Genomic DNA, 24,902 nt, shown 5'->3' with positions numbered 1-24,902 from the left:
GCATATTGTCTGCTTAAGGAGTATACTTTTAAAATGCTATATCCAAGAATTAAGTCAAAGACTTAAGAGGAGATAACTCCTGAAGACTTGCTTCCATGATAATGGTTATATAGTCTGCTTTGAAGTTTTGGAATATAGGTTAGAGGTTTGGTGGGGTGAGGTCCAGAGCCAACAACCAAGAAAGAATTGAGACGTCTTTGGTGCAAAATGGTTTTATTAAAGCAAGGGGACAGGACCCGTGGGCAGGAAAAGCCCACGGTTGATTATCCCTGGGAGCTGAGAGGGGTTTGAGGATAGCGTCCTCTCTAAGGAATTTTGGAAGCAAGGTCTCCAGAACCTTGAGGAGACTAGCTATTATTGGGGAAAAGGTCATTTATTACCGTCTAATAAAACCTTTGTCCTGAGACGGTTAAGATGCGTATCAGTGGGCCATCTGCATGGGGGATGATTGCCAACACCTATCTTTCAGGGGGTTAAGAGAGAAGGAAATTTCTGAAGGAGTTTTAATGTTAAATTAGATGCACAGGGTCTTGGGGGATGGGCTAAGATTGCCTTTTGCTCTTAGCAAAGTATTAACATCGAGGGAGTTGAGTCTTGAGTCCATAGAAGAATGTCCTGTTTCAAGGACTTGTCAATGTGCGGCCCAGACTTGTGGTTTGTCCTCAGCCAGTCCTCTGTTCCCCCATCAGCTTGGCTTTTATAGATGCTGCCTCTCTATCTTTGCAATGTTTTCGTTGAAATACAGTTAATTCAGGTATGTGACTTTTTCTGTAAGAGCCTGTTGTAGAGACCCATAGGAAAACACCCATCAATATAGAAAGCACAATTTTTGATGAAGCAGGTTGTTCTATATCAGCTTGGTAAAGAATGCAGTAAACCATTCTCTGCACTACTAAATTGTCCTGATTTGGATTAAAATGTGGTAGGTTCACATTGTCCTTAAGCCTAATTATAGTTTTGCAGCTGTTACACGCAAGTAGAATTTTTTTCAGCATTCTAGGCTTATAAATTTACAGATAAAATTGGCTGTGTATGTGGTTGAGAGAAGAAATACTATGTCAGCTCCCCACAGATAGGCTAGCTCTTGCGTTATTTATTGGTCTCCACACTTGGCCGCTCTCATTAGCCTCAAACACACGGTGAACTCGGTTTAAAACATGGTGTTTAGCAATGGAGGTGCCAGAAAGCCAAAGGATCAGAGATTTGCCCTCTAGCAGTTTATAAGAATGGGGAGGAAAAAATACATAAAAATTATATATTTATACACACATACACACACACTTACATAAATGGTGGAATAGCCCGTGTTGCACTGGTTCAGTATGATGAGAAATGCAGACAAAAATTACCATTGGAGTCCTAAAACTACAGAAGTCACTAGCTGAGAAATGGGAAATCTTGCCTGTGGAGGTAGGGCTTGTGGCAAATGGCACTGTGCTTTTTTGTCTTTTGTCTTTTTTTTTTTTTTTTTCTAATTTTAAGGGCAATAAGGATTGGATAAATCTGATCCTCACTGAACTATTCTGGAGGAAATAAAAGTTCTAAGAAAACTCAAAGAACAATGGAAGATGGGCAAGAAATATGTCCTAAACTAGTGGTTCTCAAAGTGTAGTCTCTAATCTAGGAACATCAGATCACCTGGGAACTTGTTAGAAATGCAAAATCTTGGATCCACCCATTCTTACTGAATGAGAAATTCTAAGAAGACCCCCAGGTGATTTTATGATACCTGATTTGAGCACCATTGATCTCTCTCACAGTTTTTCTTTAAATGAAACTAGAGTACTTATTTTTTATTTTTTAAAGATTTTATTTATTCATGAGAGAGAGAGGCAGAGACAAACAGGCAGAGGGAGAAGCAGGCTCCATGCAGGGAGCCCAAGCCCGATGTGGGACTCAATCCTGAGTCTCCAGGATCACTCCCCCAGCAGAAGGCAGACGCTCAAACACTGAGCCACCCAGGTGTCCCGAAACTAGAGTACTTAAATCTGAATATATATTGCCCTAATTTGTTTACCAAAATGTTAAAGTTTTCTTTCTTTGAAGGGACAAAAGTAAATCACTAGGTGAATGATCCTAGTAAATTTTCTGTAGTACAAAATGTTACAGAAGGAAAAAGGTAAAACCACTTATTTCCTCAAAGCATTTGTGGCAAACATAAAAGATGTATGAGTGAAAAATGTAGCCACCTTGTTTTCCTAAACAATATTGGCTTGAGTTGTTAATAGTATTGAATTTTATAATCAGTGGATACTTTTTTTGTCTTAAGTTTCTCCAAGCAGTGGTCCTTTACCTATTAATTATGCCTCTTCTTTACAGTGATTTTAATAGGAATTCTTGTTCCTATCTTGTCTCATTAACTAAAAACAATTATATGGCATAATTGAATCTTCTGTTAGCTGGATCCAGCCTCTGAGTATTGCTAAATTACCAAATACACATTATACATCTTTTTGTGCTAATAAATGGCTGTTTGTTATTGTCCTTAACTGTCTGTAATAGTAAGGAATATGTTGCTATTTAATCTCTTTAATCTCTAATGAAATAACTTATTTCTCATTTCTACCCTTGAGTGACTCAGATGCTCTCTGTAAACCAGCCCTGGCTGCCATCTGTTCCCTCCTTGGGTGATTTCAGGACTTCCACTAGACTATATATAAATGATTATAGAATCTAGTCTGTAGGTCTACTTCCATGTGGAAGTAAAGGCACTTAAGTGTCCCAGTAGCTAATCAAAGTTCACAATGGATCAGTTTGTGGTCTTTTATTTTTTTTATTTTTTTTAAATTTTTTTAAATCTTTTATTTTTATTTTATTTGTTTGTTTGTTTTTAGTTTGCAGTCTTATCTTCCCTTTCCAGGCTCCCTTCTTGTCTGAATAGCTGCATTTTCTTCCCAGAAACCCAGGCTAGCTGCTCCTGAGTCATCTTTAACTACATTCTTATTTTCTTCCTTTGAAGCCTTTCACTCTGTACTTCATATTCTAATTATTGATGGCTGTGTTATTTCTCTACTTGAACCAAAAGAACTGAACTACCATGTACACAAAATGTTACTAGTATATATATAAATATGTATGGCTGTATACAGAATTACCAGGAAGGTTTATAAATATTTAAGAAGGATTTATTGGTTTGGGTTTCCTGTTCCATTTGTTGAACATTTCTGAATTGTTTGAATTTCTTAAAATAAGCATGTATAGCTTTCCCTCTATCATTAGATAGATAGATAACCTGGGCTATATGAACCATGACAACTCCTAACTTTGTCAAAGTTCAGGTTTCTCATGTTTAGCATTACTGAGAATTCCTGTCTTTTTCACAGAAATGTGTTAAAATTCAAGAGATTTATGTGAAAGATTAAAGCCCTGAAGTGACATAAAAAGAAATTAAAGTTAATGTATTTATTGCCAATTTCACCCAATCTAGTTCTTACACACTCTGTAACTAGTGCGGAGGGGAATCAGTATAGCCAAAATTTCAAGAGGAACGTAGACAGTGGGTAAAGAGGTATGAACAGGTTGGCAGGGCCATATTTTTCAGGATTAAACCAGGAAAATGTGGTCATCGTAAAGAATCAAATAGATTCCCCAGCTGGGTTGACTGTTATGTATTAAAAGTATTACTTAAGAATATTCAATTCTGGGATCCCCGGGTGGCTCAGCAGTTTGGAGCCCGCCTTCAGCCCAGGGCGTGATCCTGGAGACCCGGGATCGAGTCCCACATCGGGCTACCTGCATGGAGCCTGCTTCTCCCTCTGCCTGTGTCTCTGCCTCTCTCTCTTTCTCTGTCTCTCATGAATAAATTTAAAAAAGAAAAAAGAATATTCAATTCTTGGGGCACCTGGGTGGCTCGGTCGGATAAGTATCTGACTCTTGATTTCTGCTCAGTCATGATCTCAGGGTTGTGAGATCGAGCCCCACTTGAAGTTCTGCACTGGGCATGAGCCTGCTTAAGACTCTCTCCCGGACTCTCTCCTGCTTCCACCAACCCTCTTTCTCTCTCTCTCTCTCTCTCTCTCTCTCTCTCAAAAAAAAAAAAAAAAATTCAAGTATTCAATTCTTCTATAGTAAGAGAAATGAATTGAGAAGAAACTAATTGTAAATGACAAATAAGCATGGCTTCTGAGACATGTTAACAGAAATAGAGTATGTTTGGTAAACATAGATTTAGGAAAGAGTGGAAGGGCCAAGAACCATGTTGAATATTCATGAGGTACCGGAGGTACCCAGTATTCAAGCCTTAAATCAGCCATCCATTGGTGATACCTGTTGTGACCGAATATGCCCTGCATGCTACCCACAGGGCAATCCATAGCTATTCTGCAGATTACTCATGATCAGGTGAGCATAAATTAGCTTCAGGCACCTCCCGCCTCCTCACTCATGCTCAGCTATAAATTCCTTTGACCTGCAGCACCAGTAGTAGGGATGTCTGATGCAGCAGATCTAGGCACAACAGATTGTGTAAGTCAGGGTTGGACACTGTGTCCATCACTGTACCCTCTTCTAGGTGTGTTAACCTTCCCCGTTACTTTCCCCTTCCTTCTTGTTGTATGTGTTAAATGGATTCAATTAATTGTGTGATTTGATCTATTTCTCTTCATTTGGCCTATGAGCCTTTGTGTTCAGTGAACTCTGGGATTGCTTGTCCAGTGATAGAGTGGGGAAACCATGAACATAGCAAAGTAATTTCTTACCACAACAACTATATATACATATATATATATTTTGTTTAATTTCATTTATTTATTCATGAGAGACAGAGAGGCAGAGAGACACAGAGGGAGAAGCCAGCTCCATGCAGGGAGCCTGATGTGGAACCTGATCCCGGGACTCTAGGATCATAGCCCAGGCCGAAGGCAGGCACCAAACTGCTGAGCCACCCAGGGATCCCCCACAACAACTATATTATAGAAGGGGGCTGGAAACAAGGGGAGGAAACACAACCATGGCATTGTGACCACCCAGGTACCCTCCAAGGCAGATGGTATCTGACTCTAGGTAGCATATCCAGAGAGCATGATTTCTAGAACCAGACCATTCAGGTTAAGATCTTAACTTTACTTATTTAGTTAACTAAACTAACACACTTAACTTTACTAGTAGTGAAACCTTGGGGAAATTCCTTAATCTCTGAACCTCATTTTCTTTATTAGTAGCATTAGGAGGAAAAGAATACCTACCGTAACAGGGTTTTACGTGAATAACATGTATTATTAATATTTACAAAGCAGTTGGTACTATGGCACTCAATAAATGCTACTACCTATTAATAACAATTAGTATTAGGGTATATGCATTTGTTCCTTAAGAGTCTGGTCAGTGGGATCTAGGCCCTTGGAGCCCACCCCCCCCAGCCTACCAACAAAATGAGATTTCTGAGCCTACAGAACCAAGGACCAGGATGGAATGGGGGTGAGCAAGGGCCCAGGAGTTCATCCTGACAAACCCAAGTGGCCACCAGCCCTTCATTTCCTTTTCTACTTTGCAATGCAGTAAGATGAAATGTAATAATAACCTCTCAAACAGTAAACGCAAAAACCAAGTAGCAAAGGAAGAGAGGAAGGAAAAAAGATCAACTAAAGAAACAAACCCCAAATCGCAACCTGGCTAAGGAATACTTACTCATGAGCTCAAAGTTTAGCCCTGAGCAGGGGCCCCAATGGGCTGGAGAGGACCCCCTGCCTTAAGAAAGTTTGCAAGATCAGGGTACACCTGACTTCTTATTTCTCCTGGTGTCTGAGAGGGACTATGAGATTCAGAACCAAATAACAAACCAGCCAAATTTAAAAGTTTGCTAATGTCCAGAGCCAGGTATACCAAAACTTTTGGAAAACAATTTTTCCAAATAGCAGTAACTATCAAAATTACTGGAAAATGTACTCCAGGTTATTTATATTTATATGCACAAAGACAATAAATTGCGGCAGTGTTTTTAGTGGCAAAAATCTGGAAAATACCTGAATATCCATTAACATGAGTCTGAGTAAATAATATCCATTAAATGAAAAACTGCATCCTTTAATAAGAATGAGGCAGATTGAGACAGAAGTTTATATAGAGTTTATACAGAATTAGAGAAAGCTTAACTGGGACAAAGACCAAATATATATTTCTTATATAGCACAATACCACAGCTAACTATACCCTAAAGAGCTGAATCTTGGAACCTGAGACCAGGCAGAGGATATTAGACTCAAAAGAATAAAGCCTAGAGATCTGGGTTGACTATGGGTAAGTTGAGAGTGATCTTTTGGGTGCAAGCTGGACTGAAGTGGGCCGAGAATAAGAAAGTGAAACCAATAAGGAGGCTGTTGTAAACCATAGAGGATCCTGGACAAGAATGGTGGCAGCAGGACTCAAGAAGATATTGGAAAAAGAGATGGTGATGGCAGGAGGCACGGAAACCCCATTCCCAAAATTTGAGGTGGGTATTTGGGTTGAATTTAGATATCTCTCTTTGGTTTGAATTAATTTTTAAAAGATTTTATTTGAGAGAATGAGAGCTAGAGTGAGCGAGCATGTGCACAAGGTGGGGGAGGAGCAGACTCCCCACTGAGCAGGGAGCCCAACTGGGGCTCAATCCCAGGACTCCAGACAGAACCATGACCTGAGCCAAAGACAGGTGTTTAACTGACTGAGCCACCCAGGCGTCCCTGATTTGAATTAATTTTTAAATAAAAGAATGCGTAATAGTTTCCATATATTGAATACCTACCATGTACCATTTCAAATCTTAGAATAACCCCATAAGGTAAACATTATTTTACAAAGCAAGAAACTGATGTTTATGTAGCATAAATTACTTGGTATTCTCTAATACATTATGGTGCTCTTGAATCTTACTGAAATATTTGTCTAAAATTTTCAAATCATGAATAATAGGATCTTAATACATTTGCCATATTCATTTAATAAAACCATACAATACTGATGATGGTAAGGACCCCATCTTGTCCAATTTTCTCATAGTTTTCCTCTGGTTTTGGGACAAAACCAGCTTCCATTCCCACTAGATCCTTCAGTGGTGTAGATGTTCCTAAGAGGCCTGTCCTTTGGACCTTCTCTTTTCAAGCTCTTCTCAAGAACTCCAAGTGTTTCTCTAGCTCCTGAGGACAGATGAGAGAATCCAGCTGGGTCTCTATATCTACCTCCCGATCTATATTCCTGGCTGCCTGAAGGACTGGGCTACTTCCCACTGCCTATTGACAGCTCTGACACTGTGTGGCTTGAAGTGACCCCCTCAGCAGCGCCTTCTTCCAGGCTGCCTTTTCCTGTGAAGGTGGCATGATCCTTCTAGTCCTTCAGGCAGGGAGGTCCCAAGATACCTTTGATTACTTTTTGCCACAACAACCTCATCTGTTCCTTCCCCCACCCAGGCTCAGGCAATCTTCTATGTCCAAAAATGTCAAAATTTTCCCTCTACTCCATTGCTGTGTCTGGTTTCCTTGTTCTCATCCTCAGCACCCGTCATCTGCTACGTCCGTGTGGCCTGTGACTAGGCCTCCTGCCTTGGGCACTGTTCACCTCTGACTCCTCTTGTACCTTCATCCAGATTAACCTTCTTTATATACCTCTCTGATTCTGTTACCCACCTGCTTAAGGCGCTTCCCTCCCTTGCCTTGTTTTCTTTTCCTCATTTCCCGAACTTTCCTTCACTCCATGTAGAAAACCATTCTATTATGCTTAAAGTATCTTGTTTCTATGTATTACAAAATATATTAATGTATTTTTGATTTATGTAAATCGTGTTTTACATTGAATTCTGATTATTGTCGCGTTTCCCTCAGAACTATGTTTTTAAGGTCTGTCCTTGTTATGTGTCCCTTTCATCCACCCTTTCTGCTGCAGAGTCCTCCATGGAGTGAATCCACCACACTTTCTCCATCTACTCTCCCAGTGACAAATGCCCACATTATTTTTAATGTTATGTCCCACCATCCTTGTCATGTGCACTGATAGACCTGTATGAGGTTTTGAATAAATATCCAAAAACAGATGTGTATCCTTAATTGGGCAAAGTTCCAGGCTGCTCTTCAGAATGGCTGCCCTAGTTCCACACCCCACCAGTAGGGTGCCAATCATCTGAGCCCTCCATCTTGGATAACCCTTCACATTATTCAGCTTTCCAATATTTCCCAGAGTATCCAGAGTAAAGTGACATCTCCTATTGCTTTAATTTGCCTTCCTCCAATTACTGATATTTCTTTATATTTTTTGAGAGAGGGAGCACATGTGTACAAGTTGGGGGGGAGGGGCAGAGGGAGAGGGAAAATCTTAAGAAGGCTCCATGCCAAGTGTGAGCCTGACATAGGGCTCCATCTCACGACCCTTAGGTCATGACCTGAGCCAAAGTCAAGAGTTAGACGCTTAACCTACTGAGCCACCCAGGTGCCCCTAAGCTATACTCCCACTAATATTTCTGAGCATCTCTATGTTAAATATTCTGCTTCCTCTTCTGTAATCCTTCCCCCTACACTGTTGACAGAATAAAATGGACCCCTCCCCAGTTTTGACATGCTGACCCCCCAAAAGACCAATAAGCTGACCTCAAAGTCCCCACCACCAAAAAGTCATTTTTCATTCCTGACCTTGGCCCACCCTGTGGACCAGCCACCACACACAGTTCTCCTTGTCTTTCTTTGGTTCCTCTGTCTGGATTGGTCTACCTACCTCAGCCAGGCACTTTCATTGTACTTCCAGCCTACAGGAAGAGCTCCCTGAGTCCCTGTTACAAGTGACCTTTCCCCAGGCACCTAGGTGGCTCAGAGTTTGAGTGTCTGCCTTTGGCTCGGGTCCTGGTCTTGGGATCAAGTCCCTCATGAGAGGCTCCCCGCAGGGAGCCTGCTTCTCCTTCTGCCTGTGTCTCTGTCTCTCTGACTCTCATGAATAAATAAAATCTTAAAAAAAAAAAAAAGTGACCTTTCCCTCTGAACTTCTGGAGAACTCATCAAAACTTCTCTGTCTGCCACCTGCCACAGCATGCCATCCGTTATGCTGCATGGCTCCTCACACAGCCCAAAGAATGATTCCCACAGATGCTGCAAACTCATAGATGTCCTTCTAGGTATGAAGAGATGCTGGGATTCCTGCTAAACAAAATAATTATTCATTTCAGTGATGATTTTACTGTGTTCTTCATAATTTTCTCAGTTGTAGTGATTTTCAGTTGCAGGTTGTAAACCAGAAGCAGCCAGAAAATGGATTCAGAAAACAGGAAACTGTATCTCTTATTAATGGAGTATAATAGGATTGAAAATATCAAGGTGCATCTCCTAAGAGGGGATGGGAATCCATTTGTACAACTTGTTTTGATTTTTAGATGAGGGTGAATATGCAGTAGGTAGTAATGTAGTTTGAAGTCAACAGAAATCAGAGCTACTATAGCTATACAGTAATACTGTATCTCTGTAACTATTACATATATTGCTTTCTTCTGAAGCTATTAGTCTAATATAAAATGAAAAGCAAAACACAAGACTCAAGCTCAAGGCTATTCTCTGGCTGGGCAACCCACATTCCCACGTGTGTTGCACTCATCAGGTTTTGTTTCTTCAAGTATTCAATAAGAATTAAAAAAAAATTTTTTTTAAAGCCTTCCTCCCTCCCAGGGTTATTGTGAAATTGAATGATGAGAGTTGAGCCATGAAAATGAGCCATAAACCATCTAGGAACCTGGACCTGGATATTATTACTGCCTGAGCCACACAGTCTAGAAGCTGGTTGTATATTTAAAATTATTCGTCAATTTTTATGTGTCATGATTGTAACCTGACATGGTTGTAACTTGGACTTGCATCAATTCATATTAATGTCACTAATATTTCTATCTTCGATATTAATAATGTAATTAATATAATACTGATTTATGACCACATGTAAGGCTCTGTTCCAAGCATCTTGTGTGGTGTTTTTTCAGCCTCATGACATTACTAATGTGAGTGCAATTATGATCCTGCTTTACAAGTGAAGATATAGAGATCCCAGTCTTTTCTCTTCAGAGTCTTTTCCTGGTTAGGGGTTAGGAGCCCTGGTCCTATCAGCAAAGGGCCTCAGGCTTCAACCCTAGTTCGTAGCAGCAAGGACTCTGAACTTCATTTTCCATTCCCCTTCTCTCCTCTGCCATCCCTCCTCTTCTTCCCACTTCTCTGTATGCTCCTGATCACCCCTCCATCCCCCTATCACATCCCCAAAAAAATCCAATTAGCAGGGCTGAATCAGAGGTCTTTGGGGATATAAAGACAGACATTCCTCCCCAGATCATCTGCATCCAGGAACAGATTGAGGGTGTTGGTGGGGATATAGTTCAGGGAACTCTTTTCTCAGTTACTATCACCAGAAACAGGTTTACCAGATACCCTGCCCATGGGAAGTTTCTTGCCCCCATGTTCCAAGACACACCCTAAGGATCTTGGAAGTTCTTTGCAGAAGTCCAGTTCAGACCTGCTCCTGATCTATAACTGCAAGGACCCCAAGAACTAGGGCATCTTGTTCCAACTTTTTCCTATAAGAGTCAAAGGGCAGCTCCCTTGTGAAGCATTTCCTGACTACCTGTGGCAGGCCTGGCACTGCTTGGGTGCTGATGCCACAGGGCTGAACAAGAGAGAAAACAAGATGATCTTCACCCTAAACAATGCTGCTGGCTTAAGGCTGAGGGTAGAATACAGGAAGGGGTGTAAGTCTATGACGAGGGAGAGGCAAGGAGGAAGGCCCAAAGAAATGAAGGAGGAAAGGGCGGCTACGTAGGGCTGGATCTTAAAGAATGAGCATGGGTTCTTGGGCCTATGAAAAAGAGGAGAAAAGAAATTCTATATAGAAGAAACAGAATTTGTGAAGACATTGTTTATTTGGGAACTACAGACATTCTGTGCGGCCAGAATTGACTTGTTTGGCTCCAGAGCGTCAAAGCTGGGGAGGCTCTGGGAAATACCAGGAACTAGATGTATATTAATGTATATAGTATTAATGTATATTCTTACTGGGATCTTTTAAATTTAATAACTGTTAATAGAGTAGCTAAAGTTAACTGTTTATTCTGGACCAGACATTGTGCTAGGTTCCTTACAGGAATTGTCACTTTTAATATTTCCCAAAACACTATTAGCAAGATGCTATTGTCCCCATTTGACAAATTAGAAAAGTGAGGCCTACAGAGATTTATCTGCTGAAGTCACACACTTGTTATTTGGGTAAGGCTATCAAATTTCAGTTCTCTAACTGCAGAGTCCCTACTGGCTATTAACCTCCATTGCTCTGAACTATCATGCAAAAGAAGGTAGACTTTAAACAGAAGAGAATGGGAAGGAGTGGAAAAAATTAAAACAGGAGAATGACAAGCTCACAACAGTGCTTTTTAAAAAAGTAGCTCTCACACAGTGTGGAAGCTTAGTGGCAAGGCTCAGTCTAGCCGGAATACTTAATCATCTAGATCAGAGTGGGTGGGTGCCTCAGTTAATGCAGGGACCATGGATGGATAGAGAATGGGTGATGGAATTGAAAATTAGAAAGTAGATTTGGTAACATTTGGTGCCTCATGAAATTTGGACAAAGGGCAAGAGGAAGGTACTTCTGCCCTGAACAGACTGGGGGATGAAGGTATTTTTTAGCAAGATAGGGAATATGGAAGAGGGAAAGTAGCTTTGGGAAGCAAGATGATGCACTTTTAGAAATAAGATGAGTTTGAAGTGCCTATTACTTATCCATAAGGATCTGGCCACAAGGGAGTTAGAAATATTGGTGTACACTCAAGACAGGGAGCTCAGCAGAAAACACCCATTTGGAGCACTTTTAGGAAGGCAGAGATATGGCAAGCAGGGAATCCATGATCTCCTTTGAGTTGCAAAGAAGAAAAAGCCGAGGCCAGCATGGATGAAACCAGGAATATTGGTGGGCCTCACAGAGAAAGAGGAGGAGAATATGAGAAGGTTGAGATAGGGATGTGGAGAAGGATGACCAGGGGAGGGTGTGAACCCAGATGCCCAAGTCCTCTTCCAAGGAAGCAAAAGTAGGACACCTGGGTGGCTCAGCGGTTGGGCATCTGCCTTCGGCTCAGGGCCTGATCCCAGGGGATCCAGGATCGAGTCCAGCATTGGACTCCCTGTGGGGAGCCTGCTTCTCCCTCTGCCTGTTTCTCTGCCTGCCTCTCTCTCTGTGTCTGTGAATAAATGAAAATAAAATCTTAAAAAAAGAAGCAAAAGTGGTGTCAACAGGGCCATACCATGTAATTTACCTCTACATATGTACACATACCCACTACCCTGAGGCAGATTTAAATCTGAGCAAAGACTGTTTTTCACTTCTTAAGAATCCCTGGCTCAAGGTAAACTTTTCCGGCAGGTCAGCTGGCCGTGTAGAAGCTAATTATTACAGAAAGAGCACTTATATACCTTGTCCTTACCTATCTTTTAACTCTCATCTGAGAGTAGAAAATGATTTCATTATAGATTATTAAATGCGAAAACTTACATTTTAATTGTTATCTCATATTGATGTACTCAGTTTGTGTCGGTCTCCTAAACAAATAAGATTTGAAAGACTGTTGGGAGGGAAGACTTTTACAGTAGCGGGAACAGAAGATTTTATTCTATTCCTGACTGGGTATCAACAATGCCAATAAATTTCCCTTTGAGGTTCAGACAGGAAGACTTCCTTTAGAGGTCCTCAGACTGGTAAATGAAAGCAATGTGATATTGTGGGCAAACACAGGATATTTGATTAGTGACACCTGTACCAACATCAGTTTCCAGGGTCTGTTCAGCCACACTTGAGAGCCTCAGATTGTATCTCAGAAAGCCCTGTTACATCCCTGAAAGGTTTGCCATAGATGGATGAGATGATGGGTGCAAAGGTGGTGCCCCCACCAAAAGTTACTACTTCTTAATTCAGAGAACAGACCCAGGACCACGGATCTATTCTGTAATGAGGGTCTAAGCAGGAAAGAGCGGTTCTGAATAGGAACTGGGGGGCCATACTCTGGAGCTTGCTGTGACCCTGGAGGAAGGGCCACAGTTCCTACCAAAAAAATACACTGATTTCCTGCTTTCTGACACATTTCAGAAGAGGCAACAGGAGCTTTAGAGACCAAGTTTCCTACCTTTCCTCTTCTTGTGAATTCTTATTGGAATGTTTAACCTGTCACTGGACTATGACAAAACAGAAAACCTAAGTCTTGGCCTATTCCAGGTGAAGTAAGTGACTAAGGTTAAAAAGAAGGGTCATGGGCAGCCCGGGTGGTTCAGCTGTTTAGCGCCACCTTCAGCCCAGGGCCTGATCCTGGAGACCCAGGATTGAGTCCCAGGTCCCGCTCCCTGCATGGAGCCTACTTCTCCCACTGCCTATGTCTGCCTCTCTCTCTCTCTCTCTCTGTATCTCATGAATAGATATCTAAAATCTTTTTTGAAAAAAGGTGTCATCTAAGATCGAAAGAGCCTTTGCACCTCAGCTCTGTGGAGGGGGTTCTGCAACACTTGGGCCCACCTCACCAAGAGGGCTTGCAAATCCACTTGCCAAATGGTACAAGAAATCATCCCTAAGGCCCACACCCTCATTATTTCCTAGTAGTGGGGAACTTCATTTCCCTGAGGGGGACCATGTTGTACCTCTTTATTCTCTTCCAAGAACTTGAGCCCAGAATCCCCACATCTCTCCTTTCTCTGGGTAACCCCTCAGATACCTGAAGAAGTTCCCACCTGTCTGAAGAAAACAGACAAACCGAGCGTGGAGAGAGAATCCACACACAGGCGAAGTTTTTAGCGACGTTCCCAGAACACACGGGAGTCTCACTGTTATGAACCGATGCAGAGAGAGGACCAACGAAGAGCAGCTCACCCAAATAGCCTTGGGTCAGACATATTCCTGCCCTCCACCCCCAGCCCCGGTTCCATCTCGATTTTGGCTTAGAGGGAGAGGTTAGGAGGGGTCATGCTACCGGCTAGAAAGGCAGGAATTAAGTATACTTAAAGCTGAGGAATCCTGAACTTGTTCTGAAAGAACAAGTCTCCTCCTATGGACGTGAGCAGGAAAGGATACTCGACGAGAGGTCCCCGGGGGCGGTGCCTTGGTGACGGGGGCTTTTGCATCCTGGCCCACCTTCCCCACTGCTGCTGCTCTAACGAAGCCCACAGGACTCCCCGAACGGAATGCTGGGCCACAGAAGCCGGACCCTCTGTCCCCGGAGTTGGCCCATTCCGGCCTGGAGCTGCCCATGCTGCCTTCCCTAAGGTCCACGGGCATTAGGAAGGCGGGCGGGGGTGTGTGTTGGGGGGGGGGGGTGCGCAAGATTGGGGAGAGGGAGTGTGCCCGGGCGGGCGTAAGGCCTCTGGCAAAGTCCCTCAGGCGCACGAGGGACCCCGGACACACTGGGTGGAGTAAGGGGGGCGGGGAGAGTGGCACCCGCTAAACCCCCCGCTGCCCGGGGAAGCCAGGGAAGGCATTACAGATACCCGACGCGCAAGCGAAGCTGGAGGAATCCCGAACTTGTCGCGACAGAGATCAGGCGAGCCCGAGACCGATTCTCCCTCCCCCCACCGCCCAGATCTCCTCGGAGTCACTTCCGGCGGGGGCGCGGGGGGCGCGGGCGCCTAGTCCCGAGCGTCCCCTATCGATTCCTCGCCGCCCCGGCCCGCTCGCGAGCCCGCAAGTCCTTCATCTCCTGCGCGGACGGCTTAACACCCCCGAGCCCCGGCGGGGAACTTCCAAGACGCCCCAGAAAAAGGCCCCGGGAGCAGGGCGAGTTGCGCGCGCGCACGCGGCCGCCTGGCAGGGGGTCCTGGCCGCCGACGCGGCGCCCGGGATCCGACCCACGGTCTCCGCGCTACCTGTAGGGAGCCCCACGGCCCTACCGCCCCACCCTCCCGGGGCAGGAGGCGGAGGTGAAGTGGCACAGCTACTTCCGAGTGCCGTCGTGGGTGGCTCTGAAAAGAGCCTTTGGATAGGATGGAACCTCGAGCCGAGCGCTCACTCAAGCCCGCTCCCCGCGGATGCGGCGCGCCAGCTGGATGTCCTTGGGCATGATGGTGACGCGCTTGGCGTGGATGGCGCACAGGTTGGTGTCCTCGAAGAGCCCCACCAGGTAGGCCTCGCTCGCCTCCTGCAGCGCCATGACGGCCGAGCTCTGGAAGCGCAGGTCCGTCTTGAAGTCCTGCGCGATCTCGCGCACCAGCCGCTGGAACGGCAGCTTGCGGATCAGCAGCTCCGTGGACTTCTGGTAGCGCCGGATCTCGCGCAGGGCCACCGTGCCCGGCCGGTAGCGGTGCGGCTTCTTGACGCCGCCCGTGGCCGGCGCGCTCTTGCGGGCCGCCTTGGTGGCCAGCTGCTTGCGCGGGGCCTTGCCGCCGGTCGACTTGCGGGCGGTCTGTTTCGTACGAGCCATGGCGAAGCGGCTGGGAGAGTAACGGGGCCCCGGCCCGCCGCAGCGGTCTTTATAGGCACCGTCTCTCTCCGATTGGGCGGGGCAAGAATTGAAAGTCCCGCGCTGGCTGTCCATTGGCCGCGACGTCACCCTCCCCGGCGCCACCGATTGGCCTGGGCGGATCCTCCTAGCCCCGCCCACCCGCCTCGCTCTCTACTCTCCAGGTTGCCAACGGTCTTCCCTAGCTTGTTTTTCCTTTCTTTCCGCGGGCGGGGGGGCGGGGGGGGGTCATCTTTGATCGCCACCGTGTCCGAATGTTCCTCCTCAGCCCTTCGCCCCCTTTAGAACACGGTCCCCCCCCCTTCTTTCCCACGCGGTCTCCCCAACTCAGCCTCAATCTGGCCTTTACGTCCCGTCCCCCCCAAAACGCCCGGTCACCTTCTAGGAACCCCGTCGGTGGTCGGGCGGATCTTTTTTCCCGCCTGTCGGTGCTCTTCGGGTCCGAAAGTTGTCCCATCACATCCCACCGCCTGCCGAGCGCAAGGCCCCGCCTCGAGAAACCTACGTGGGGACTAGTACCCAGTCTTACCGGAGTAAGCCGGCTCAGTTAAGCCGAGGACCGGGCCCGCCACACTCACTCCCGGAAACTGCCCGCTGCCCTGCCGGCCGGGAGTGCACGTGCGTGTGGGTGGGGGCGGGGGCGCGGGCCTCGGGAACTGGGGAGGGAGCTGCGCGCGAGGCAAGAGTCGGGGACCGCCTCTCAGTTCTTAGGACGGAGTCGACCGTGGCTGCGCCCTGGGGGTCCGGGCCCCCCCAGCTGCGCCACCAAGTCCTAAGGTCCACGACCCACCAGACCAGGTCAAGAAGGCCGAGCGCCCAAGGCTCGGGGTCGAGGAACCGTTGAGGGACAACCCCTCTCCCCCTCCACGCCTTGGGCCTCCGCACAAGACTGGCAGAGGTGGACACTGTATACAACTCCTTTTATTTGACAGAGTGGGTGGCTCTTAAAAGAGCCTTTGGATTTCACAGGTGTCCCCTTCGAGACCAGGGCTGGCTGGGCTTCCGGACGCCGGCCTCACTTGCCCTTCGCCTTGTGGTGGCTCTCCGTCTTCTTAGGGAGCAACACAGCCTGGATGTTGGGCAGGACGCCGCCCTGGGCGATGGTGACCTTGCCCAGCAGCTTGTTGAGCTCCTCGTCGTTGCGGATGGCCAGCTGCAGGTGGCGGGGGATGATACGCGTCTTCTTGTTGTCGCGGGCCGCGTTGCCCGCCAGCTCCAGGATCTCGGCCGTCAGGTACTCCAGCACGGCCGCCATGTAGACGGGAGCGCCGGCCCCCACCCGCTCGGCGTAGTTGCCCTTACGCAGCAGCCGGTGCACGCGGCCCACTGGGAACTGCAGGCCGGCGCGGGACGAGCGCGATTTGGCCTTGGCGCGGGCCTTGCCTCCTTGTTTGCCACGACCAGACATGACAGCGACGCTCACTGCAAACACCTCCCGCTCGACGACCGAGAAAGTCGCCCCAGAGTCCGCCACTTCACCCTTTTATAGGCAGAACCGGGATTGTCTGCGGAGCACTGCGATTGGCTAAAGCAGAGCTTTGTCCGTTCGACCAATAGGGTGGCTCAGCCAGCATCCGTTCATTTACATAATCTCGTCCCCCTCGCTGGAGCGCCGCTGAAAACTCGCGAATCACGACGCGGCGTAAGCAGAACCTTAATTTGCCTACGGCCTCTTTAAGTACCGAGGCGCTTCCGGTAGCTTGGGCCTGACGGCGGTGGCGGCGTCCCTTCTCCCGTGTGCCCGCCGTTTGCTTGTGCTTCCCGCCATGCCCGAGCCGGCGAAATCCGCTCCCGCGCCCAAGAAGGGCTCCAAGAAAGCGGTCACCAAGGCCCAGAAGAAGGACGGCAAGAAGCGCAAGCGCAGCCGCAAGGAGAGCTACTCCATCTACGTGTACAAGGTGCTGAAGCAGGTGCACCCCGACACCGGCATCTCGTCCAAGGCCATGGGCATCATGAACTCGTTCGTCAACGACATCTTCGAGCGCATCGCCGGCGAGGCCTCCCGCCTGGCGCATTACAACAAGCGCTCCACCATCACCTCCCGGGAGATCCAGACGGCCGTGCGCCTGCTGCTGCCCGGCGAGCTGGCCAAGCACGCCGTGTCCGAGGGCACCAAGGCCGTCACCAAGTACACCAGCTCCAAGTGAGTCCCTGCCGGGACGCGGCGCCCGCCGGGGTCGCCGGCCGCCTGACTCCAAAGGCTCTTTTCAGAGCCACCCACGTTCTCGCCGAAAGGAGCTGTTTCGTCTCTACTTTTCAAAATACCTATTTTTTCCTATTACTTAACTTCGCTTCCCTGGTCTGTATCGATATTTTCTTTTGGAGGACAGGAAAGGAACTCAAGGTGGAACTTGATTCTTTACCATTGTGGAGAGCTCAGAGTACGTGTATTTTCAAAAAGAGCTCTAGTAGTGGGCGGTTAACAAGACGTGGTATTCAACCTAAGTCTCCAGGTTGTGGAAATCAGTGGTAAGGAGTGTTTAAAGCAATTAGGTACGTGCCTGTTACTGCCATTTTTCTTGCTCTGGAAGATTCATGTTTTTGTAAAAATGCAAAACAATACTTTTGAAACCACGCCCCCCACCTAGAAGTAAACTTTTATTGTGTATCTCTGCCTTGATTCTGTCATTGCAGTAATTTGTAGTTTATCAACGCTCCTGTCCTTAATTCGAAATTCCTCTCAGCTGCACTGAATCCATATTGCTCAAATTGGAGACTTAAACTATCAGAATAAGATAATACAAAAACCACTTTTCCATGGTAAACTTGCTCAGGTGTTGAGAAGCTCCACAATTGTTCATAGTGGTAGTTCTGCTATTTTACAACCTGGATAAGGAAGGAGGAAAGAGTATATAAAATACTCCGGGATTTCCAGAACTTGGGCTGCTAATCCTAAAACGTCATGAAACATTGTTAAAACTTAGTTGTCTTAAAGATGTTTTGTCACTTGCCTGAAACAATTCTTTCTCTTCCTCTGAAAATAGGGGCACTAAATATTAGAGAAAAAAAAGGGCCTTTTCCATTTTTGAGACTAGATGTTTAAAAGCAGTCCTTAGAATAGTTCAAAGGCCATTTGATCCTGAATCAGTTTTTCCCTAAAACTATTACTTCCACCAAACCCAAATCATGCACATTGGGTGAGGCAAGGATGAACTGCCTCTGGAACACTCCAGGTGATTCATGTTTGATAAGCACTGACCCTGACTACGTAGCTGCCATGTTACTTGGTAAGAACCTGTTGGCAGTTTTCAGTTACCACCCAGATGCTTGCTTTTTCCGAAAATTTCCTTTCCCAGAATTGTTGATAATATATCCAAAACTAGTTTTATTTCCTCATTAATTCAGGGCACCAAATATAGCATAGAACTTTGCCTTTCTACCTTCATTAGTCACCATTTGGTTCTGAGGAATCTCTGAATATGGGTAGGAAAGCTAAAAATAGCTAATTCTTAAAGGTGGAGGGAACTCAGTATAACTATATTACCCATCAATAATAGTTCCCTTTACCACCAGAATTTACACTCACAGGTCCAAAAGCAAAACGGACATCTGTTCAGGCTCCACTGTGAGTGTACACACCATTTCCTGCAATAAAGGAGGGGGGGGGAACATTTTGCACCCTGAGATAAGTAAAACATGCTGGGGATGCAGTAGTAAACAAGAAAAAGTCCCTATCCACATAAAGCTACATTTTAGTTGGTGGAGGCTGAAAACAAGCAAATGAAAGAAGTGTGTAATAGTATAATATTCAGGGAATGATATGTTCTATGATGTACAACATATAGAATACAGCATGCATAATAGGTCTGATCAGTTAATATTTGAACAGAGGCCTGAATAAGATGGTGAGCCATAGCCTGTTTGGAAAAGAGTATTCTAAGAACTGGTATTGTTTACAAAGACCCTGAGGCAGACACAAGTTTGGTGAGTTCAAGGAATAAGCAATACTAGTATGGCTGAAGCACATACTAGTGAGCAAAGGAAATATCTGCAGGGATAAAAGATCAGGGAGTTAGTTGAGGTTCAGATCATACAGGCCATGGAGAGGTCTCATAGGCCATTGCAAAGATTTTGTTTTATTCTAAATGAGTTGGAGTGCCCTTGGAGGGTTTGATCAGAGTAATGACATTATTTGACTTGTTATTAAAGCTCCCCCAGGATGCTATGTTAAAAAATAGACTATAGGAGAGCAAGAGTAGAAGCAGGGAACAGTAGCAGGTGAGAGATAGATGGTTTCAGTGGAGATCTGGGAAGTAGTGAAGATATTTTAACTGAAACTGATTAACTAAATGTAGGTTATGACAGAATAGAGGATTAATGCAGGTTTTTGGATAGAGCACTTAGAGCTTCTATTTACTGACATGAGTGATGAATAGATTTGGAGGGAGAAATCCAAGAGTACTGTTTTGGACAGAATTGTGAGATTCCTGGTTGCTATCCGAGTGCAAAAATCAAGTAGGAATCAGATAGGAAAGAACAAATTCCCAAACAGAAGTATGAAATATGATAATCTGGAATTCAGGGAAGAGAAAGGAGTTTGGTGCAGAAAGTCTGATTCTTGCTCTTTTGCAGATCTATCTCTTTCTGAAAACACTTTGAATCACTGTAACATGTCAAGATACATTTTCTCCCTGAAAATGACTTTAGTCGCAGTATTTGACTAAAATCCCCTATCCAACTTCAGTTTTAACCTTAGATTTTAGAAGACAGAATAACCAAATGTCAAAGCCAATGTGATTTGAGTATCCTTGGACTAGTGCAATCACGTAAGTCCCTATTATCTTTAATGAGTAGAGCAAGTATGATGAGCAAGAAATAACATTCAGAGTTCTAGGTAATATATGGACGATTACTCTCAAACAGAAGCCCTTTAATGAGGTGAGAAATCTTATATGTTCATGTTGAAATTGCATCAGTTAACAGATTTAATTTATTGCAAAAATAAAATGGATGATGTCGATAGAAGCTAGACACTTTTACTTCTATACTAGTAGTAAAGACACTACTCTGTAGTAGTCTTTAATTACAATTAAAAAATTTCTCAAGGAGGGGAAGTTCAAACCTGCAGAAAAGTTGAAAAAAAAAGATCTTCAACCATATCTTCACCTAGATTCACCAGTTGTTACTATTTGCTGCAATTGCCTTATGACTTTTCATGCACTTACACATTTTCTGAACAATTTAAGTTACAAACATCATGACACTTTTCCCTAAATACTTTAGCACATCTCCCTTAAAGACATTCTCCTATATAATTACATACCATCATTACACTCAACAAATTTAATACTGACTTAATAATATTAAGTATATGCAATCCATACTCAAATTTCTCCAATTATCAAAAAATATCCTATATATAGCTGTTAGTTTCCTATGGCCTAATTGGAAAGTCTTTGCAGTTGACCATTGAACAACAATGGATTGGGGGCACTGACACCTGAGCAGTCTAAAATTTGCATATGAATTTTTATTCCACCCAAACTACTAATAGCCTACTATTGACTGGAAGGAAGCCTTTCTGATAATATCAATCATTAACACATAGTTTTTATGCTATATGTATTATATACTATTTTCTTACAATAAAGTAGGCTAAAGAAAATGTTAAAATCATACTTACATCATACATCATATTTTTTGTTAAGAAAAAACAGAGTCCTGTGCTGTATTTATAAAAAAAAAGTGTACAAGTGAACTTGTGCAGTTCAAATGTGTTGTTCAAGGGTCAACTCTTACAAGCTTTGTGGCTTAAAACACATGTATTCTCTTCCAGTTCTGGAGATCAGAAGTGTAAAATCAGTTTCATCAAGTGGAAACCAAGACTGTTCTCCAGAGGCTCAAGGGGGAGAATCCATTTGCATTTTCCAGTTTCTAGAGGGCCTTTCTCTGCTCACAGTCCCTTCTTTTCTCTTCAAAGCATCATATCATCTTCAAATCTCTCTCTTCTTTCATCACCTTTTTCCTCTCTTGACCTTTCTGTTTTACTCTGATAAGGGCCCTGGTGATTACATTTGGGGCTCATCCAAATAATTGAGGATAATCTTCCTATTTCAAAATGATATTAGTAAAGTCCCCTTTGCCATATAAGGTAATGTTCCCAGATTCTAGGGATTTAGATGTGGACATATTTGGAGGCAATATTCAGCATATCACAGCTGTTGACTACTATTACGGGTTGAATTTTGTCCTCTAAAAAGATATGTTAGGGACGCCTGGATAGCTCAGCAGCTTAGTGCCTGCCTTCAGCCCAGGGTGTGCTCCTGGGGTCCCGGGGATCGAGTCCCACATCGGGCTCCCTGCACAGAGCCTGCTTCTCCTTCTGCCTGTGTCTCTTCCTGTCTCTCTTCTCTCATGAATAAATAAAGTCTTTAAAAAAATTTAAAAAGAAAATAAATAGATATGTTGAAATCTCACTCCCAAGTGACTTAGAATGTAGCCTTATTTGGAAATAGGGTCTTTGCAGAGATGTACAGACATACCTCTGAGATCCTGTGGGTTAGGTTCCAGACCACTGTAAGTAAATCAAGTCAAATGAAATTTTTGGTTACCCAGTGCATATAAAAGTTATGTTTATATTTTATTAAGTGTGCAATAGCATTATGTCAACTCCAATATGTATACCTTACTTACAAAACATTTTATTGCTAACAATCATCTGAGTTTTCAGCAAGCTGTAATCACTGATCACACATCACCATAACAAACTTTTTATAATAATGAAAAGTTTGAAATATTGTGAGACTGACCGAAATGTGACCGAGACACTAAGTGAGCAAATGGTATCAGAAAAATGGTGCCAATGGACTCGTTCCAGTTAGCGCTGCTGCAAGCCTTCAATTATATAAAAAAAAAGCAATATCTCCAAAGCATAATAAAATGAGGTATGCCTCTAATCAATTTAAAATGAGGTCATTAGGGTGGGCCCTAATCCCAGGTGACTAGTGTCTTTATGACAATGACAAGAAACACACAGGAAGAAAACTGAGCCAGAAGTCAGAGTCATGCTGTCACATGCCAAAAAATGGCTGGAGCTACCAGAAGCTGAAAAATAAGGAAGGATTCTCCTTGAGAGCCTTCAGAGGGACAGGGCCCTGGCAGCACACTGACTTCAGATTTCTAGCCTCTGGAAGTATGGTATAATAAAGCTCTGTTGTCTTAAGCCACTCAATTTCTGGTACTTTGTTATGGCAGCCTAAGAAACATACAAATACTAAAATTTTAGCAATAGAATTACATTAGTTTCTTTTTTTTTTTTTAATTTTTAAAAAGATTTGACACAGCACAAGCAGAGGGTGCAGCAAGCAGAGGGAGATGGAGGAGTAGGCTCTCCTCTGAGCAGGGAGCCCCATGTGGGGCTCCATCCCAGGATCCCAGGATCATGGCCCCAGCTGAAAGCAGATGCCTAACCAACTGAGCCACCCAGGTGCCCCATTTAAATTTTTAAACGAAATCTCAGATTTCCTTAAATCCCCAGACATTCCTTCTTGATAGTAATATTAATCTCTGGTCCTGGTGAAATATTGATTTTAACACTTGAAGACAGTCCAAATGTCTACTTGGAGTACCTCTATTTTTTTTTATCTACCTTATTTGACCTCTTTGAGATCTTTCAGGACAAAAGGTCTATCATCTTTTATGTTGGGAAATTGTTTCTCAAATATTGAAGAATCAAACTAGTTTAAATTAAAGTATGTCAGACAAATGGCCTTAACTGGATGTCTGGCAGTTCAGCAGGGCTTTGCAGTTGGATGACTCCCATCAGTGGTTCAGTTTTCTGATTCTCCCCTAACATGTACCTTCCTCTGTAATTATTCTTTGCCTTCACACCCAGAGAACACCATCTTTCCTGGTTCTTCAAAGCAAAGAAACTTCTTTCCCAAAAGATAAAAGCACTCTATATTTCCTTACTTAGTTACTTCAATTTCTAAAATGTGTATGCTAATTAGATTGGTCCAGATTCCTGAACTAATCAATGCGCAAAGGGGTTTGGGATTACATTTAAATCAATCAGAACAACCCTGTAAGATCCGTTTTCTGGGAAGCACATGTGACAGTGGTTCTCAAATTTGCCTGCCCGTCAGAATTACCTGTAGGGCTTTTTCAAAAGTGCAGACTGCTCCCCAAAACACTTACATCAGAATTTCTGGAGGTGGCATCCAAGTATGAGTAGTTTTTAAAGTTCTCCAGGTGATTACAATGGACAAGTTTGAGAGACACATAAAGGATTAAGTGGATTCCTTAATCAAAATCAGGATACTATTAGAAAAACAGAAGGAGAAAAGTAAATGCTACAGTCAGTAATATATATTATAGGACTATCAGCTGTACCTCATGCCAAACACATAAGAAGAAATAAAGTCTTGAAGGAAACATAAGGATAAATTGTCTGTTACTTTAAGGGTAAGCCTTCATCCCCACTGCTGTGTGTGTGTGTGTGTGTGTGTGTTCTTTTCACTGAGCTCTACATGCCAGCTCTCAAATTGCCAACTCCATATGTCCACCTGAATATCAAAAAGCTTTTCAAATTTAAATCAGAATTCTGGATCACTCTTCAATGCCCCAACCCCATACCTCCTCCCAGTACTACATCCTGATTAACAGCACCAATTGTTCAAGGGCACCTGGATGGCTCAGTACGTTAAGTGGCTGACTCCATTTCAGCTCAGAATCTGAGTCTTGGGATCAGCCCTGCCTCAGGCTCCCGGCTCAGCAGTGTGCTTGAGATTCTCTCCCTTACTATTTTCCTCCCACCCCAACTCTCTAATAAACAAATCTTAAAAAACAAAAACAAAGATCACAGCACCAGTTTTTCAAACAAAAAGTTATGGGTTTTGCTTTTAATCTTATTCCTCAGCAAAACCTGTTAATTTTACCTGCAAAATATAATCCTAATTCAACATATCTAACTATCACCATTATTATCGCTGTATTCAAATCTAAAATGTCTAGACTTCTTAGTGGCTCTCACATTTCAGCATTCATCAGAATCACCCAGCAGATCACATTACTGAGGACTGAAATTTTCACTTTTTTAAAAAAGTATTTGAGAGCACAAGCAGGGGGAGCAGCAGAGGGAGAGGGAGAAGCAGGCTCTCTGCTGACCCCAGGATGCTCTGAACTGAAGGCATCCTAACTGATTGAGCCACCCATGCACTCGTGAAATTTTCACTTAATAAATTATCAGGTAATGCTAAGGCTGCGGATCTGGAGATCAGACTTCAGGATCTATGACAACCTAGGATCTATGATCCACTAAGCAATCAGAGTAATGTTTAAGGTTAATGACATCATATTATGCACATCCCTGCCTAAAACAATCCAAGAGTTCCCCAAAAAACAAGAACGGTCAAGCCAATGAACCTCCTTTTCACTTTCCCAGCCATATGGGGCTTTCTGCTCCTCTAGCATTTCACACTCTTTCTTGTTTCAGAAATTACCCATATATTGTTCCCATTGTGAAAATAGCCTTTAAATCGGATACATTTTTCTG

General features: G+C 44.2%; 4 protein-coding genes across 5 annotated transcripts in view; 2 read left to right on the top strand and 2 right to left on the bottom strand.

Moving 5' to 3' along the window:
• The window catches only part of LOC140600982 (histone H4-like), a 53,498-nt gene that overhangs the window by 1,133 nt on the left and 27,463 nt on the right, over window positions 1-24,902 (top strand). The gene's annotated exons all lie outside the window — the stretch shown is intronic.
• LOC140600980 (histone H3-like) lies at window positions 197-16,158 on the bottom strand. 2 transcript variants are annotated; one of them, XM_072769366.1, is made up of 3 exons: window positions 13,094-16,158; window positions 8,923-9,089; window positions 197-778 (listed from the first exon to the last, which is right to left on the bottom strand). In XM_072769366.1, exon 1 carries the CDS (start codon window positions 15,482-15,484, stop codon window positions 14,960-14,962), a length of 525 nt encoding a protein of 174 aa, XP_072625467.1. In that variant the 5' UTR covers window positions 15,485-16,158; the 3' UTR covers window positions 197-778; window positions 8,923-9,089; window positions 13,094-14,959. The 2 variants fall into 2 exon arrangements, 1 of the variants encoding a protein (XP_072625467.1); XR_012004057.1 differs by lacking the exons at window positions 197-778; window positions 13,094-16,158 and adding an exon at window positions 790-7,109 and having other exon boundaries at window positions 8,923-13,084.
• Window positions 16,313-16,916, bottom strand: LOC140600986 (histone H2A type 2-A). Its single transcript, XM_072769374.1, has one exon. The coding sequence runs from the start codon at window positions 16,815-16,817 to the stop codon at window positions 16,425-16,427; it is 393 nt and encodes a 130-aa protein (XP_072625475.1). The 5' UTR covers window positions 16,818-16,916; the 3' UTR covers window positions 16,313-16,424.
• LOC140600992 (histone H2B type 2-E) lies at window positions 16,786-18,017 on the top strand. The gene has a single exon (XM_072769379.1). It carries the CDS (start codon window positions 17,176-17,178, stop codon window positions 17,554-17,556), a length of 381 nt encoding a protein of 126 aa, XP_072625480.1. The 5' UTR covers window positions 16,786-17,175; the 3' UTR covers window positions 17,557-18,017.

This window comes from Canis lupus, chromosome 12 (assembly GCF_048164855.1).
Source record: "Canis lupus baileyi chromosome 12, mCanLup2.hap1, whole genome shotgun sequence".
Classification (NCBI taxonomy): Eukaryota; Metazoa; Chordata; class Mammalia; order Carnivora; family Canidae; genus Canis; species Canis lupus.
This window is presented reverse-complemented; position numbering and strand designations above follow the sequence as displayed.

Coding starts and splice junctions, on each gene's coding strand:
- LOC140600980 (XM_072769366.1), bottom strand. CDS start 15,484: ATGGACAGCCAGCGCGGGACTTTCAATTCTTGCCCCGCCCAATCGGAG.
- LOC140600986 (XM_072769374.1), bottom strand. CDS start 16,817: ATGTCTGGTCGTGGCAAACAAGGAGGCAAGGCCCGCGCCAAGGCCAAA.
- LOC140600992 (XM_072769379.1), top strand. CDS start 17,176: ATGCCCGAGCCGGCGAAATCCGCTCCCGCGCCCAAGAAGGGCTCCAAG.